Consider the following 17,128-nt stretch of genomic DNA (forward strand, 5'->3'; position numbering starts at 1 on the left):
CAAGAGTGTAATTTAAAAAATTATTATATTTTTGGCAGATTTTCATATTTACCACTCAAAATTTGTTGTAAGGTTTGTGCATTTGGTTTGTAGCATGAGTTCTACACATTGGTTGAGTGAAAAGAATTTCTTTATCCCTAACACAGAAATAGTTGTTAATGTTATGCTAAGAATTTGGAAAACAATAGCATTTATAACAGGCTTGTCTAAATTTTCCTTCAAAAATGAACGACAAGGAGAAGTTTTAAAGCCTTACCTGTTTTTATGTATATGGGCATTCACTGTGTTTTTTCCTTGTTTATTTTTTAAAAGAATGTGTACAAAGCAGACTTTAATAACTGGTTGAAAGGAGTTGGCTGGATACCAGCTCAGTCACTGGATGTAGAAAAGGCCAAAAAAGCTACAGAGATTCTCAGTGAAAAGAAGTATCGCCAACACCCTGACAAGCTGAAGTATTCTATTACAATGGATGCAATGGAACAAGTGCTAGCTAAGCAAAATGCCAAGACCATGAATAAGGTGAGGATTTGTTCAGATGATCATGACTGAGCCAGAGACTGGGTATTGGTCTTGCTTGGTTAAGACTGGACACTAAGAGATGATGGAAGCCTCAGACTGTATTCCTAATTAAGGGAGTTTCATTTTGTGTTTATAAAGATTTCTCTTTTGGTAAGTGATTAAAGATGTTTTCTCCAGATTTATAGTGCTTTGGTAATCTTTGCTCTTTTTTTCTGCAGAAAGTAGTATTCACAATCAGTGAGCTGAAAAAACCCTGAAATTCCGTCAGTTTTGTACAACTTTCCTTGAAAAGTGGAGGTCTTTAAATTTGTCCCTAGTTATCTGAAAGACCTCTGATCCTTATTCCATGCTTGCCATGGAAATAGGAAGTGTGAAAAAAAAAATTTATGCATTGTATTAAAGCAGACTGAAAATTTTAAGTTTCAATATTTATTAGTTATCAAGACGTACTTTGCAAATTTCTCAAAGTACTAAAGAAAGAGGAGGAATATAATATTGCCACTAGGCAGTTATATTTGTGAAGATTATTTGTAGTGCTTATGGAACTTTATTATAGTGTAAAATATTATTTATCGCAAATGAGCAAAACAAAAGCAAGCTGTTATGAGTGCAATGCCTTTTCAATGCTGAATATTACTTTGTAATTGCAGAGGCTCTACACCGATAAATGGAACAAAGAGAAGACCAGCATTCATGTTATGCCAGATACTCCAGAAATTCTGCAGTCTAGAGTGAACCAGATCACCATGAGTAATGTGAGTTACCATGCTCACAGTGGGCATTCAGTGTCTGTTGCATAGATCAAAAACTGATGTAATTTTTGTGTCTTTTTTTTTAAAATATTTAAATTTAGAGGTAGGGTACTTCAGTAGTTCTGCCTTCATCATAAGAGTACCTGTTCTCTTTTACATTTTAAATTAGAAACTTTACAAAGCTGGATGGGAGGAAGAAAAGAAGAAAGGTTATGACATGCAGCCAGATGCTATTCCAATAAAGGCAGCCAAAGCCTCCAGAGACATTGCAAGTGATGTAAGTTTAATTGCGCAATAGTACTCAGAGTAGCTACAAAGACAGTCAGAACGTTTTCAAAAAGTGCTCTGTTATGTGCAAATGTGTTTTTTCAAGCATCTTGAGTTGTCTAGGTTTCAATTACGTGCTTGGTGGGATAAACCTTTGCAGTACTTGCTCTCCAGTGGAATAACACTGAATTGTCCTTTTTTGCTCTTTGTTCAGCAAGCTGCTGAGCTTCATGGACCATTTGTAAGACTGAGTATGTTTAAATGACTAAACCTGAGATCTTGTGATGAAAAAGAACAAATATTTTCTATGTTTTCAGAGATAAAATTGAGCTTAATGGTGCATTTTTTTGATTTAAGTTTTTGCTGTTATTTCTCTTCCCTGCTTTCAGTATAAATACAAACTAGCCTACGAAAAAGAGAAAGGAAAACATATTGGGTTCCGCAGCCTTGAAGATGACCCCAAGCTGGTGCACTTCATGCAGGTGGCTAAAATGCAATCTGATCGTGAATACAGAAAAGATTATGAGAAGGCAAAGACTAATTTCCATACTCCGGTTGACATGGTCAGTGTCGTGGCAGCCAAGAAAGCACAGGAAGTGGCTACAAATGCAAACTACAAAAACTTGATCCATACCTACAATGTTTTACCTGACGCTATGAGTCTTGAATTAGCCAAAAACATGATGCAGATACAAAGTGATGTAAGTGAGAGATTCTTCAGCATTTGCATTGCAAATACAATGATGCTTAGTTTATGAAAGCATACTGTAAGATAAATCGTACTATTTTCTTAGTGAAATTAATTCAGTTCTATACTAAAATGTAGTAAATTAAATGAGACCTTCAGCAATGATAGCCATTGTATTTTTCTAAGACTCTGAAATATTAAATTAGACTTATTGCTAAAGAATTTGGGCTCAGAAATAAGTAATTTTATGTTTAAAATACAATGGATATTTACTGCTTACATGTTCCATCAGGCTCTTCAGAAGCAATAAGTGTGTGCAGGCCAAGACAGGAAAAGCTTCTCTTTTCATTAATAGTTTTATCTTATACTTCCAAAAAGCTGGCTTTTCAGAAGGGGAAAGCAGCTAAGTAGCTATATTCTCAGAGTTTCTGGGATGTTTAACCTTTAGAGGGCTTTTTTTTCTCAGTATAGTGGTTCAAGATATTCCCCTTCTTCAAGAGGGCCTTAGCATGAAATCTCATGTGAGCAATCTATATATATCATAAGGAGGATTTGAATGTTGTATAAAAGGTGGAGTAATAAAATACAGACACCACTGTAACAAATGTGTTTCTAAATAGACTTTGAATGCATCTTGATACTCTTTGCACCTTTCTAGAATAAGTGCATTCAAAATCATTCATTAAACACAGAAGGAAGTGTCATGATTTGCAGGCTTTTTCATGCATCTGATTATTTTCTTTTCTTTCTACCTCCAGAATCAGTACAGAGCAGAATATGATGAAAGTATGAAGGGTGTTGGGTGGATGCCACTGGGCTCCCTGGAAGCTGAGAAAAACAAAAAAGCGATGGAAATTGTTAGTGAAAAGAAGTATCGCCAGCATCCAGACAAGTTGAAGTATTCTGTTCCTATGGATTCCATGAACATGGTCTTAGCTTTAAATAATGCTAAAATCATGGATGAGGTAAGGAAGTGTTCATCAACATTCATTTAAGTTTGCAGAAGTATTAAAAAAACTATACCTGATGTAATAGTCAATCTTATTGTATGCATAGCTTTGGAAATCATCAGTCTTGGCAGCTAATGAATATGCTTGACTGTGATTGCGTTTCATCTTAATAGACCTTTGATATACCTGAAAGCAAAGCATGACCCTAATATTTCTAAGAAATATGTATAAATACAGATTAGGGGTCACATTTTATTAATAAAATTTACCCAAGATAACTGATTATAGACTTTCAGCAGTTTAAATCTAGGGGCTAAAAATAGTGGAGTGATGCCTTTTGGAAATAGGAGGTAGGCTTTTAAATGTCTGTTTCATCTGATGCCTGTTACATTAATATGAAATTGCTGCATGATGTGAATGCTTTTATAATGAGCTATTTATTTTCTGATTCTCCTGCTGAACTGATGTAATCCATTGGTGTTCTTTAGAAATGTCTAGAGTTCATGTGTGTTGCAGTTACAGGGACCATTGGAATATCATGTGCAATTTCCTTAGCTCTGTTTCCTCTAAGTAAAGCTCTGTTACCTCTCTCAGCTGATACTCATTTTCCGGGAGATAAACTAATAATCTTCCACCTCTAACAATTTGGTTTCTATACGTTCTGACTTGACTTTGAGTTGTGGGTTAAACCGGTAGGCAGTTAAGCACCACACAGCCATGTGCTCACTTCTTCCCTGCCACCCCGGTGGGATGGGGGAAAAAGAAAGGCAGAGTACGAGCAAGAAAACTTGTGGGTCAAGATAAAAAATGTTTAATAAGCAAAGGAGAAGTGGGAGAAGAGAAAAAGAAAACAAAACAAGTCATGGAAAGCACTCACTCACCACCTCCCATGGGCAGACTGATGCCCAGCCAGTTCCTGAGCACATGACGTTGAACCTCCCTAAACCCCCTCCTCTCCTTTTTTATTTGCTGAGCATGACATTATATGGCATGGAGTGTGTCTTTGGTTAGTTGAGTCATCTGCCTGGTCATGTCCCCTCCCAACCTCTTGCACACCCCCCAGTCTATTCACTACGGGGGCAGAGAGAAACAGAGAAGGCCTTGATACTGTGCAAACACTGTTCAGCAACAGCTCAAACATCAGTGTGCTGTCAGCGTTGTTTCAGTCACGGACCTAAACCACAGCACTGTTTGAGCTATGAAGAGGATTGACTCCATCCCAGCCAGACCCAGTACATTTTGAAACCTATTGTTTTCTGCTGTTGCATGTGCTTGAATACGCTGCTGGGCTAGAGGCAAGCAATAAAATACTCTAGCAAGATTGGTATTTCTTCCACTTTTATTTTGGCCTCACACAATTAACTTCATAAGAGCTATTCCCGATTCACACTGCTTTTAAATGCTAAAATAAAAAGACAAATCTTCCTACCATGTTAGTAGTTGCATTATTGTAAAGAAAGTTTATATTTCAAACAGCAAATATTCTTTTAAATTGTTTTATTTATTTTTTTGGTTATGTTGACATCTCTTTTTTTTCTATCCTTCCAGCACAAGTACAAACAAGCGTGGGAAGAAGACAAAAAGAAAGTTCACATCACACCAGATATTCCACAGATTGCTTTAGCAAAAGCTAATGCATTTAATTTAAGTGATGTGAGTACTGTTTGTAAGACTTAAGACAACGCTCTTATTTTTTTTTATTAGGGATAAGTGAGATGACAGGATACGAAAGTCTGCCTAATTCTCACTTTGCCAACCTGTAGTAATTTCACAAAAAGCTATTAATTTTCCTTTTTCCTGCTTCCTTCCCCAAAATTAAATACCAAAAGTTGCCGAGAAAAAGCCATAGTCTTTATAGTCAGACTATGAAGTGTTCATGTAGGTCATTAAGATATAATAGTTACTAACAAATAGTAGAGTTTGAGTACTATCTATGTTTATTACTGTATTTATTACTTTATTTCCCCATGCACAAAGTTTTGTACTGGATTCAAAATACTTTCTTGCAGATTGAACCTATTCTTTCGGTAACAGATGATATTATAGACAGTTTTTCAGTAGCCAGTTGTTAAATCTGCAAGTACTAAAGAAAGTATTGTTTGTAATTGTGCACAGAAATAGACATATTTATCTCTTTTTTTTAAAAGCTAACATCCTTATAGATGTAACTTTTCACGAACATTTGTGCATGTGGGAAACAAATGCAATTTCTTGCTCCTTTGTTATAGATTATTGTTACTGATTATAGTGCAGTTCAGCTGCATTGATGTATGAATACTAGGATTGCAGTTCATTTTGAAGGATAATTCATCTCTCTGTGTGCCTGAGTACCTTAAACAACTGTTCAAGGAGTGTTAAACATATAAATAGACTCTATTTCAAGTTACCAAATGAAGAGTTTTATTTAAGAAAGTGGGGAGTGTTTTGCTTTCTTAAAGGATGTTTCTTTTCTTTCTTTTCACAGAAAATGTACAGACTTTCATTTGAAGAATCTAGGAAGAAAGGATATGATCTCAGAGCTGATGCTATCCCTATTAAAGCTGCCAAAGCTTCTAGGGATATTGCTAGTGATGTAAGTCCTTAAAAGAAAAAATGATCCATTTCAGATATTATAAAACATTCATTTTTGACACAGTTCAATTGTATATGCCAATTATATGAAGTCTCTTTATTCTTTTGCTTGTAAATAATTCTGACATATTTGATATATATTCTAATACATTTTCTAGTGGAGTTAAAGAACAATTTCTTCATTAGAAAGGTAAGGAGATATATGAGGGACTTTTACAAAAAACAAAAGAGCGGTTCATTCCCGAATGTGATGGTGCTTGGATACTTTATAAATGTGTGCTGTATATTTGTAGTTTAGACAGAATGTTCAGAGATCATTCTTAGAAATATTTGAAAAAAACAGGTATGGACTTAAATTATTTTTACTGCTGTGGTACATTTATCTTTGTTCCTTTGGTGAAAGTCCCATTAAATTTCTTGGTGCAGAGAATACAAGCTTCTGCAATCAGGACCATTCTGAAATCCTTTGTGTATCAGTGATGAGGGATTTGTTGTGGCAGGGGCAAGTCCAGCCTGAGAGGGGCGTGAAGTTAGGGCCTAAAGACATGTTATTTAGCCCACCTTTCTTTTTTTTTTTTGGACAACATAGGGGATGTTGGAGCCAATGCAAAGTCAGTTTGCTCTGCCACTGCTCTAAGTCTGAGGGGAGGATACTTCCATTCTAAGTTCTCTCCAAGCAGTAAGCAGTGAAGGAAAAAGGAGTTGATACTTGGTCTGTGTAGTTCATTGTCCGGAGTTGATTAGAGATTGAGGAAGGGTTAAGAATTTGAACTACTGGTTTTGTTAAGCAAAAAAATGCAAAAGGTCTTGGGAAGTGTCTTGAATTTTTTAATCATTTGAACAAGTGAACCTAATGGAAGTGATGATTAGAGATCTGATTATATGGTTAGTCTTTAGATATGAACTCAAGTATGCTAAGTATGGTGCAGACTACCACGAAAATAGTTACCTAGGCCAAATATTGGAAGCAGGATAGAAATAGTAACAGAGAACTGTGTCAGTTAATGTACCTTGGTTCTACTGTTTGCGATAGCTCATCTTAGAGCTAATATGGCTATCTCTACACTATAGTGTGAAAGAATAAAAAGTGCACTTTTTCCAAAGAACTGTCTTCAGGAAACCAGGCCTTATGTGTTCCTTTGCCTTTTGCTTTCTGTCAGTGTGTTTCATATTTTCATTGTGTCATTTATAATGAGATTAGAAAGCAATTGAACCTCAGGTTACATTGAACCTTATACAGGAGCAGAATAAACTATTGTAAGAAAATTTCTTATATTAAGAAAGTATTCTAAATGTACTGCTTTTAAGAGGGATGCTAGACATCTGTTTTGCTTTAGAGTACACCCTGAGTAGGTGGATAAAGCCACCACCTCTATATGCTTTGTGATGTTTTCTTAACAAAGTAAAAATCTTATTTTAAGCTAAGTTTGGGGGGTTTTTTCCTTACAAGATAGATATTTCTTATTAAACAAATGAAATAGAATTAAAGTCTCTGTCTCTGTTCACTTTACAGTATAAATACAAATTAGGTTATGAACAAGACAAGGGCAAACTTGTAGGCTTCCGCAGCCTGCAGGATGATCCCAAACTTGTCCATTATATGCAAGTGGCTAAGATGCAGTCTGATCGTGAATATAAGAAAGCTTATGAGATGAGCAAGACCCATTACCAAACACCTTCTGATACCCTCAGCATTGTGGCAGCTAAGGAGGCACAAGATCGTGTAACCAATACTAACTACAAGCGACTGATTCACCAATATATGCTTCTACCAGATGCAATGAGTTTAGAACTGTACAGAAACATGAATCAGATACAAAGTGACGTAAGTTTCTGTTTTCTTTGTCATTCACAGCTGTGACTTTTTGTGCTGTTTTTTTCATTATGGCCGTGTTTTGGAAGCAACAGAATTATTTGTATAAGCCATTTGTAAATTGTAAACTTTCCTTTGTGTTCTGTTTGGCAGAATGAGTACAAGCAGGACTACAAGGAGTGGTTCAGAGGTATCGGTTGGAGTCCTGTTGGTTCTCTGGATGTGGAGAAATCTAAGAAAGCCACAGAAATTGCAAGTGATCAGAAATACCGCCAGCATCCCAGCATGTTCCCCTTTACAAAACAGAATGATGCCATGGACATGGTCCTTGCAAAGCAGAATGCAAATATAATGAACAAAGTGAGTATTTATAGGCAAAATTAGGCAAACTTTTACATATAATCCATCTCAATCAACAGTCTGTAAGTCTCTGTCACCACCTTTATGTAGCAGTGTTTCCCTGGGAAAAACAACTGTCACTTACAGGTTCCCCTATTTTCATTTTTTTTCTTGATGAAATCCTCAGTTACTGATAAGTAGCATTGATTAAATAAATCTTTTCTCATTTTTCTCCTTGCTACCTTTCCTACTTCTCTTCTTCTCATTCTTGTATAGAATTATTGGCCCTGAAAATCTTGATAGTTGGACTTCATTAGAAGCAAGACTGGATCCTAATTCAGCTGATGCTGGATTAGGTCATTACATAGTAAAACAGATCTAAGTCAACACCTTCGTCTTTTTACCTGTCTATATCCATATCGAAAAAGCCAGCCTTTATAATTTATATTAACATATCTGATGTTACTTTTGTCAATAGCATGCTTATACTCAAGCTTGGGAGAAGGATAAAACTCAGGTTCATGTGATGCCTGATACACCAGATATTCTACAGGCAAAACAGAACAAGGCGAACTACAGTCAGGTAGAGTTTTTTTAATACTTCCTATTACATTTTAAATTAATATCTACTTTCTTCAAATTTAAAGGTATCTCCCATTTCAAAATAAGTAATTAATTTATATAAGTTAGAAGAAACAGAATGGGGGTTTTAGAACAGAGGCAAGAATTTTTATGTGAGTAATATTTTCAGAGTAGCAGTAAGTACCATCTTCAGGCTAGCAAAGTAACAGCCTAAATTACATTATAATGTATGGAAAATATAAGTCCTGTTTTTGAAATCTGGATGTGCATAGTCCACACTCTGTGCTTACCATAGAAATCAATCATGTAAAAGTCCTTACTATAAAATTACAGGTTCGTTGTGTGTATTTTTAACAACATATGGCAAAAGAAACACGTGCAGTGATTCTAACTTTTCTGTCAGCTTTTAAATATGAGAAAGTGATGATTGTGCCAGTATAAAATACTTAGGTTTTGCTTTGTGTGATTGCTCAGAGGCAAATCTTTGACTTGCAAGTGCTCGTACTTAAAATCAACTGTGCACAGACTGAATTGGCTATTAAATGGCTACATTACAGCCTTATTAATTAAAATTTTGTTACACCAATTGAAAAGCTTTCAGTTATCCCAGAGGTATATATTTCAAATTCCCCAGATATGTTTCAAATCCCCAAGATAAGCTATAGTAGGAAGCTGCTGCAGTAAAGAAAAACTATTTAGTCATTAGCCTAAGACTTGGAAGACTGGTGTTCCTTGCTTATCAGCTTCCCGTTTCTCAGTTCCCATTCTAGTAGCCCTTCTCTCATAACTGAAGCCTTTGAGGTGACCAGAATTTGGTAATATGGATCATTAGCATATAAAAATAGAAGGTGACATACGTATTACTAAGACTTCTTAATTAATATTGTTTTCAATTTTAGAAACTGTACAAGCTTGGCTGGGAGGAAATGATAAAGAAAGGCTATGACCTCACACCTGAAGCCATTTCAGTGAAAGCTGCCAAAGCTTCAAGGGACATTGCAAGTGACGTAAGCAACATGTCTAATTCAATATGACATACACTTTGTCTAGTTGCTGTAACCTACAGTTGCACTAGACCAAGATACGCCTCTCTGCTAAGGTGTGACTTGGAGTAAAAACCGAAATTACTGACAAAACTCTTTCCTGATCTTTTCTGTCAGTGAAGAAAGTAATTTAATAAGGGTTGCTCTGCCATCTTGGCAAGTCCAGAGATTGTGGTCCATCCGTGAAGTGCCTAGTCATACAAAGTTAGGAGTTGTCTGCTCTTTTGGATTTTACATTTTCAGAGCAGCAGCAAATTTGGTCCAGTTAGCTGCTCCCAGTGCCTAGACTGAGAAATCCTCTTTACAGCTCTGAAATAGATGTGCCGACACATGTATTGCTGTTGTCATAAATGGATATCAGTACAACTCCTTGCATTTATGGAAGAGATTTTATTAATCTTTAGGAAATATTTCAAATGCTTAAGCATCTGCATTTTTCGTTGCTGATTATTTTATTCATCAAAATATTTTGGTGTGTCAGCCTTTGGGAGTTCTGAACAGTGTGACTGTATGAATCAGATGGCACAGGAGACCATTATAGCCATGCACTCATCCTCTCCAGGGACTCTGTTCATTCCCAGGGAGAGCATTCACTGACACCAAGTAATGCACATTAATCAAAGGGCTACTAAATCTTTACATGAGGTGCCATAACAAGTTGCTCATTTCATTGGTAATGAGAAACATTGAGCTGAGTGAATATATTGATATTTTGCTTATATATTTTACCATTGTCTGTTTCTTACTGGAATTTCAGTAATGCAACCTTTATAATTTTAGTACAAGTACAAAGAAGGTTACCGCAAGCAGCAGGGACATCACATCGGATTCCGCAGCCTACAGGATGATCCTAAGATGTTGTGGTCTATGCAAGTAGCTAAGATGCAGAGTGAGAGGGAGTACAAGAAAGATTTTGAAAAATGGAAGACAAAGTTTAATATGCCTGTGGATATGCTAGGCTTCCTTCTGGCTAAGAAATGTCAGGAACTGGTTAGTGATATAGACTACAAACAGATGCTACATCGCTGGACTTGTCTGCCAGACCAGAATGATGTCACCCAGGCGAAGAGAGTCTATGAACTACAGAGTGATGTAAGCTTCCTCTGGATTTAATTTTTTTTTTTTTTGGTAAGATACATACTGCTTATTGTAAAGTAGCTTTAATAACTCTCTTCTGATGTCAGTATAGATCAGATTGAAGCTAAAATACCAGTTAGCCTTTTGATAGGGTTTAATAAATGAACAGGGAAATAATCCACTATGGTTTTGATTTTTTTCCTTAACAGAATGTGTATAAGTCAGATCTACAATGGCTCAGAGGCCTTGGGTGGAGTCCTTTGGGATCTTTGGAATCTGAAAAGAACAGGAAAGCTTCTGAAATACTGAGTGAAAAGAAGTACCGGCAGCACCCAGATACTATTAAGTTCACAAGTATCCCAGATGCCATGGATATCATTTTAGCAAAATCTAATGCCAAAAACAGAAGTGATGTAAGTTGCCTCTAGGGACGGAACATGGGATTCAATAGATGAATACATTAGTATACATTTGTTAAAAAGATCTCCATATCAGAACATATGCTTAAAATATACAAGTATCACATGTTTACGATTGGTGCCTTACTGCTCAGTTGTCAAGAAGTACTATGCCTTGCTCAGAAGATTAAGGTCTTCAGTGCTGTATTATTCAGTAATAACTGCAAATAAGACCCTTTACTGTATAGTATGTAAATGTATTGTCATAACGCTGTTTCCTTGACATTTCCTGGATGTAAAGTAGAAAAAAAAAGTGGTATTTGAGTAAGAAGTCATTGTATTATTTAATATCTTGCATTGTTCACATTGCTCATGGTCGCATAGTACCTCTTTGCTATTGTAGAGAAAACGTAAACTGAATTTACTGCTATGCATGTGAGCCTTTTATCAGACAAGGTATTTTTTTGTGTGTCTCTTTTCAGATACTGTATAGAGAAGCCTGGGACAAGGACAAGACTCAGGTTCACATCATGCCTGATACTCCTGAAATTTTGCTGGCTAAGTCAAACTTAATTAACACAAGTGATGTAAGTGTGTCTTTACAATGTTTCTTTTATGGAATTTGGAATTACCCGTTGTGGCTTTAGTTTAAAATGTAGCAGAGTAATTCTGCAATTCTAACAGATGTAAGCACACCTGTGATCTTTTCCTGTGAAATTTGTTATGCACTAGGAAGTCCGAATGGAATTGCTAAAATATAAAGTGGAAGTGGAGTTGCTAGAATATAAAAAATACCAAGAAAATATTCAACACAAGTTAGCAGTCTTCTCTTTCATCCCTTCTGATCATATTAACATTGTACATATGTGTTCAGTACTTTTTAGTAAGTCTGTCATTCTTATTAAGATGTCTGATTATATTCAATTGCCTCTTTAGAATTACATAGGATTATGTAATTTACATCAAATTCCTGCTTATAATGGAACAAATATAGACTACATGCAAAGGCAAAGAAATGTTAGCAGCTCTATAAAAGAACTCAAGACGACAAAAATTGCAATTGAAACTGGGTGTAGGGAATCATGGGGTTGTATTATTCACCTCTGTAGAAGACTCTGAATCTTTCAGACTAATATCTTAAGTAAAGAAAATTTTGATCTTGAACGAATTAATCAGAAAACACAGAGATCGTAATTTTTAAATATTCTGTATAACCAGTTACAAAATGTGCATTGTTAAAAGCAAGCTATGGAATATAATTTCATGAATGAAACTGTTTGGAATCTCATACTTTATTTTCAATAATCAGAGGAGGAAAGTTGTAGTATTGGAAAAATTCTCCAGAGAACTTTATATGCAATAAATACTTTGAATCCTTCTCCAACAGAAACATTACAAGTTAGGATATGAAGAGCTGAAGAGGAAAGGCTACGATCTTCCTCCTGATGCTATACCCCTCAAATCGGCAAAAGCATCCAGAGACATAGCTAGTGAAGTAAGTCTTAGAGAGTAAATAATAGCGGGGCACAGAGCTATTACACACTTTTGGATAAAAATGATTTTTATTTAAAAGGAGGAGAGGTCTAAAATTTTAACAGTCTTCTATTGCTGCCCTCCCCAGAGGTTGTATAATTCTTAATGCCGTAAAGTTAATTAAACTAAATACAATAATTTACAACGCGATAGTATATAACTATAAAAAAATCAGCTAATATCTTCTGGACATGCAATAAAAGCACCAAAAATTTTGGAAAAATACTCAAAGAAAATTAAAATACATAATATATGAAAGCTTTATTCACTCTATTAACAACAGAGAAATTCACATTGCAGCTTGAAAGAGGTGATAATTATTTCTTCTGTATTCAATTAGTATCAATACAAAACTGCATACCGAAAGCAGCTTGGCCACCATATTGGAGCCCGTAACATAGAGGATGATCCGAAGATGATGTGGTCGATGCACGTAGCCAAGATCCAGAGTGACAGGGAGTACAAGAAAGCCTTTGAGAAGACAAAGACACACTTCAGTAGCCCAGTGGACATGCTGGGAATCGTGTTGGCGAAGAAATGTCAGGAGTTGGTGAGCGACATTGATTACAAGCACTCTCTGCATCGGTGGACCTGTCTGCCGGACCAGAACGATGTTGTACAAGCCAGGAAAGTGTACGACCTTCAGAGTGATGTAAGTTATTCCTTACTGGCTGTGTGAAAGCCAGAAGTCTCTCCTGTGTTCTGTGGTGGGGAGCATAAGTGTAGGCTGATTCTGCGAGACTGAGACTGTTGTGTGGCCGTTCTGGCTCGCTGAGAGTTGGTGTTGTGAAGGGGCAAGGATGAAGTTTGCGTGGTGTCATCGTTTATGGTTGCAGAAGAGTCCTGTCTTGCCTTGAGCATTGTGTGGGAGGGTTGTGGCAGGTGGCTAGAGTTCTGTATGGCAGGGGAAGGGCGACGGAGTCAAGTATTTTCTTGTGGAGGACCGACATGGGCAAAGGCAGGGCATGTGTGTGGTGGGGAATGGTATGGGGAGCGTTAGGTGATGAGGTATAAGGCTCCTTCTGTGGCCCTGCCAGCTGGAGATTGCCAAATGGGGTAGGTCTTTCCCAGGGAGACTCAGAAGATGGGGAGGGAGGGTTTGTGGATTGTTTGGCGCCTGCTTGTGCTGTTGTAGGCACGGGGAGGCAGGTTGTGGGGAGCTGAGCTTAATGGGAGTCACTTTTGTGGTGGCTGGTAGGTTGACGGGGGAAAGCGTGTTTTGGTAGGCCGAGCTTCCCTTGGTAGGAGGAGTTGTTGCGGAGAGTAAGGAGGTTGCTGAGCTGCTGTGTGTCCTTGCGTGTCCTTCCAGAACGTGTACAAGTCCGACCTCCTGTGGCTGAGGGGCATTGGCTGGTCCCCAAGTGGTTCCCTGGACGATGAGAAGAATAAGAGGGCGAGCCTCATCCTGAGTGACAAGAAGTATCGGCAGCACCCGGACACCATCAAATTCACGAGCCTTCCTGACTCGATGCCTATGGTTCTGGCAAAGCACAACTCTGACATTATGAACCAAGTGAGCTTTGTTGTGTGTGCAGCCAGAAGGAAATGAGTGCATTTCCCGGGGATCTGGGCTCTCTGCTTCCAGGGCCTGGGTTTTGCAAGGGGGGTACTGCATCCTCTTGCGTCAGGGATTTGTGTTCCTTAGTTTAGATCAAATTCTATTTTGTGTGGTTGGAGCAGCAATTGGGTGCAGTGTGGGAAAGCAAAGAGTGAAGCAGCAGAAGGTTTTGGGACGAGAAAAGGCGTTCCTGAGTCAGAGCAAAGTAGAGGCCCCTTGCTTCATTTTGCTGAGCTAGTTTGCTCCTTGAGTTTGTTGCGCAGCACTTGCGTGGTCTTATTTCACGTTGCACTAATTTTTTCAGCGTTCCTACGTATCAGCCTGGGAGAAGGATAAAACCAGTGTTCACATTATGCCGGATACACCTGGCATTTTGCTGGCCCAGCAGAACCAAGCGAACCTCAGCGAGGTAGGTGTTTGAGGTGGGGTTCTGCGTCCATCCGTGGACACTGCTGTGGCCCAGGAAGAAGTGATGCTTGAGAGCAATGCTTGTTTTTCTTTCAGAAACTGTACAAGCTTGCGCTGGAGGAAGAGAAGAAAAAGGGCTACGACATGCGGGCTGATGCCATTCCTATCAGGTCTGCTAAAGCTTCCCGAGACATTGCCAGTGACGTAAGTATGCAGCCGCCCGTGGCAGCACACCCTGTCGGGCAGTGTCCAGGTGGTTGCAGTTGAAGCCCAGGGTCTGCGACCTTGGATGACTGGAGGCAACACAGCTCTTAGCTGTCTTTACCATTCAGCTAGTGCGTAAACGTGTTGTTTCTGGAGGGAACGCCTGTAGCTGTCCCTGCTCTCGTTATGGGCGTGCAGTGTTGCTAGGGAATGTGTAGATAGTGTGGAGAGAGTAGCTGGGAGCTGTGTGGTGGATGCAATCCAAAGCCGCATCCCTCCGGGGCTTGTGGGTGCATCCCCTTGTGCCACAGAGTGGATGTTTGAGGTGGTGTGCTGCCCTCAGTCCTGCCAACCTGCACGCCCTTATTGTTGCGGGTACGCAGCTGAGCTGGACGTTAGGAAGGAAAACCCACACCAAGTTCTGTGCTACGACTGAGGCATTTATTGTTTCTGTCTGGCCAGGGGACAGGCCCCGTCACTGTAGGCCAGTCATTACTGTGCCCCAGAGTATCTTTTTAGGGCTTAGCTCTGCAGGAGCTGAATTTACTCTCTTATGTGAGGTTCTGTAGTTCAGGTTTGTTCCCCTCTTGTAAGGTGGTGAGTTCAATCTCTCCTCGGTCTTACTTGAGATTTCAGTAAAAGGTGGGGGGAAAAAGTGTCGTGTTGCCCCTTGTGACTTTCCCAAGCTTAGTGGCTGTAGGCTGGCAGATGAGGACGGACACGGGGCTGGGAGAATAAGACTCCTGAGCAATGTGCAGGTGAGCGTGGTGCAGTGCAGCATGTCAGCTGCTGTGGGCTGTGTGGGTGAGGGCAGACAGGTCTGTGCAGGACGAGGCCCAGGTTGCCTGCTGGAGCTGCCTGGTGGTTTTCCCCGAGTTTTGCATCCCAGCTGCTGAGCTGGCCTCTCTGTGGGGGTGCTTAGGTTGTGTGGAGACCGTGTCAGCTGGCATGCGTCGCTCCTGGTTCCTGAGCTGGTGTGGTTGGAGTTGCCATCTGGGCCTCCATGCGCCTCCTGTGGCCCAGTGTAGGCGTGGGGTGGGATGGAATGGTAGGACGCAGTAGGGATATGCTGCGCTTAGACATGTCTTCACGTGGTGATCTTGCCAGGCTCCGTTAGCAAAGTGCTTGTTCACAGGCATGGCTAGAGAATAGTGCCAGAAGGGAGAAGAGCTGGTCTGAAACTTACTGAGCTTCTTTAACCCTGCAGTACAGGTATAAGGAAGGCTATCGCAAGCAGCTTGGCCACCATATCGGAGCCCGTAACATAGAGGATGATCCGAAGATGATGTGGTCGATGCACGTAGCCAAGATCCAGAGTGACAGGGAGTACAAGAAAGCCTTTGAGAAGACAAAGACACACTTCAGTAGCCCAGTGGACATGCTGGGAATCGTGTTGGCGAAGAAATGTCAGGAGTTGGTGAGCGACATTGATTACAAGCACTCTCTGCATCGGTGGACCTGTCTGCCGGACCAGAACGATGTTGTACAAGCCAGGAAAGTGTACGACCTTCAGAGTGATGTAAGTTATTCCTTACTGGCTGTGTGAAAGCCAGAAGTCTCTCCTGTGTTCTGTGGTGGGGAGCATAAGTGTAGGCTGATTCTGCGAGACTGAGACTGTTGTGTGGCCGTTCTGGCTCGCTGAGAGTTGGTGTTGTGAAGGGGCAAGGATGAAGTTTGCGTGGTGTCATCGTTTATGGTTGCAGAAGAGTCCTGTCTTGCCTTGAGCATTGTGTGGGAGGGTTGTGGCAGGTGGCTAGAGTTCTGTATGGCAGGGGAAGGGCGACGGAGTCAAGTATTTTCTTGTGGAGGACCGACATGGGCAAAGGCAGGGCATGTGTGTGGTGGGGAATGGTATGGGGAGCGTTAGGTGATGAGGTATAAGGCTCCTTCTGTGGCCCTGCCAGCTGGAGATTGCCAAATGGGGTAGGTCTTTCCCAGGGAGACTCAGAAGATGGGGAGGGAGGGTTTGTGGATTGTTTGGCGCCTGCTTGTGCTGTTGTAGGCACGGGGAGGCAGGTTGTGGGGAGCTGAGCTTAATGGGAGTCACTTTTGTGGTGGCTGGTAGGTTGACGGGGGAAAGCGTGTTTTGGTAGGCCGAGCTTCCCTTGGTAGGAGGAGTTGTTGCGGAGAGTAAGGAGGTTGCTGAGCTGCTGTGTGTCCTTGCGTGTCCTTCCAGAACGTGTACAAGTCCGACCTCCTGTGGCTGAGGGGCATTGGCTGGTCCCCAAGTGGTTCCCTGGACGATGAGAAGAATAAGAGGGCGAGCCTCATCCTGAGTGACAAGAAGTATCGGCAGCACCCGGACACCATCAAATTCACGAGCCTTCCTGACTCGATGCCTATGGTTCTGGCAAAGCACAACTCTGACATTATGAACCAAGTGAGCTTTGTTGTGTGTGCAGCCAGAAGGAAATGAGTGCATTTCC

The 17,128-nt window shown here is 40.0% G+C and overlaps 1 protein-coding gene across 29 annotated transcripts in view; it reads left to right on the forward strand.

Annotated features, from left to right (window-relative positions):
- NEB (nebulin) overlaps window positions 1-17,128 on the forward strand; it is a 130,945-nt gene that overhangs the window by 26,824 nt on the left and 86,993 nt on the right. For all 29 annotated transcript variants that reach the window (XM_054829697.1, XM_054829698.1, XM_054829708.1 and 26 more), the window contains exons 29-49: window positions 313-519; window positions 1,170-1,274; window positions 1,441-1,548; window positions 1,928-2,239; window positions 2,985-3,191; window positions 4,725-4,829; window positions 5,641-5,748; window positions 7,261-7,572; window positions 7,714-7,920; window positions 8,378-8,482; window positions 9,381-9,488; window positions 10,305-10,616; window positions 10,811-11,014; window positions 11,482-11,586; window positions 12,387-12,494; window positions 12,873-13,184; window positions 13,842-14,045; window positions 14,395-14,499; window positions 14,595-14,702; window positions 15,910-16,221; window positions 16,879-17,082. In XM_054829697.1, the coding sequence (XP_054685672.1) occupies window positions 313-519; window positions 1,170-1,274; window positions 1,441-1,548; window positions 1,928-2,239; window positions 2,985-3,191; window positions 4,725-4,829; window positions 5,641-5,748; window positions 7,261-7,572; window positions 7,714-7,920; window positions 8,378-8,482; window positions 9,381-9,488; window positions 10,305-10,616; window positions 10,811-11,014; window positions 11,482-11,586; window positions 12,387-12,494; window positions 12,873-13,184; window positions 13,842-14,045; window positions 14,395-14,499; window positions 14,595-14,702; window positions 15,910-16,221; window positions 16,879-17,082 (3,858 nt within the window). The remainder of the gene's footprint in view (window positions 1-312; window positions 520-1,169; window positions 1,275-1,440; window positions 1,549-1,927; window positions 2,240-2,984; window positions 3,192-4,724; window positions 4,830-5,640; window positions 5,749-7,260; window positions 7,573-7,713; window positions 7,921-8,377; window positions 8,483-9,380; window positions 9,489-10,304; window positions 10,617-10,810; window positions 11,015-11,481; window positions 11,587-12,386; window positions 12,495-12,872; window positions 13,185-13,841; window positions 14,046-14,394; window positions 14,500-14,594; window positions 14,703-15,909; window positions 16,222-16,878; window positions 17,083-17,128) is intronic.

Source organism: Grus americana, chromosome 6 (assembly GCF_028858705.1).
Source record: "Grus americana isolate bGruAme1 chromosome 6, bGruAme1.mat, whole genome shotgun sequence".
Lineage (NCBI taxonomy): Eukaryota > Metazoa > Chordata > Aves > Gruiformes > Gruidae > Grus > Grus americana.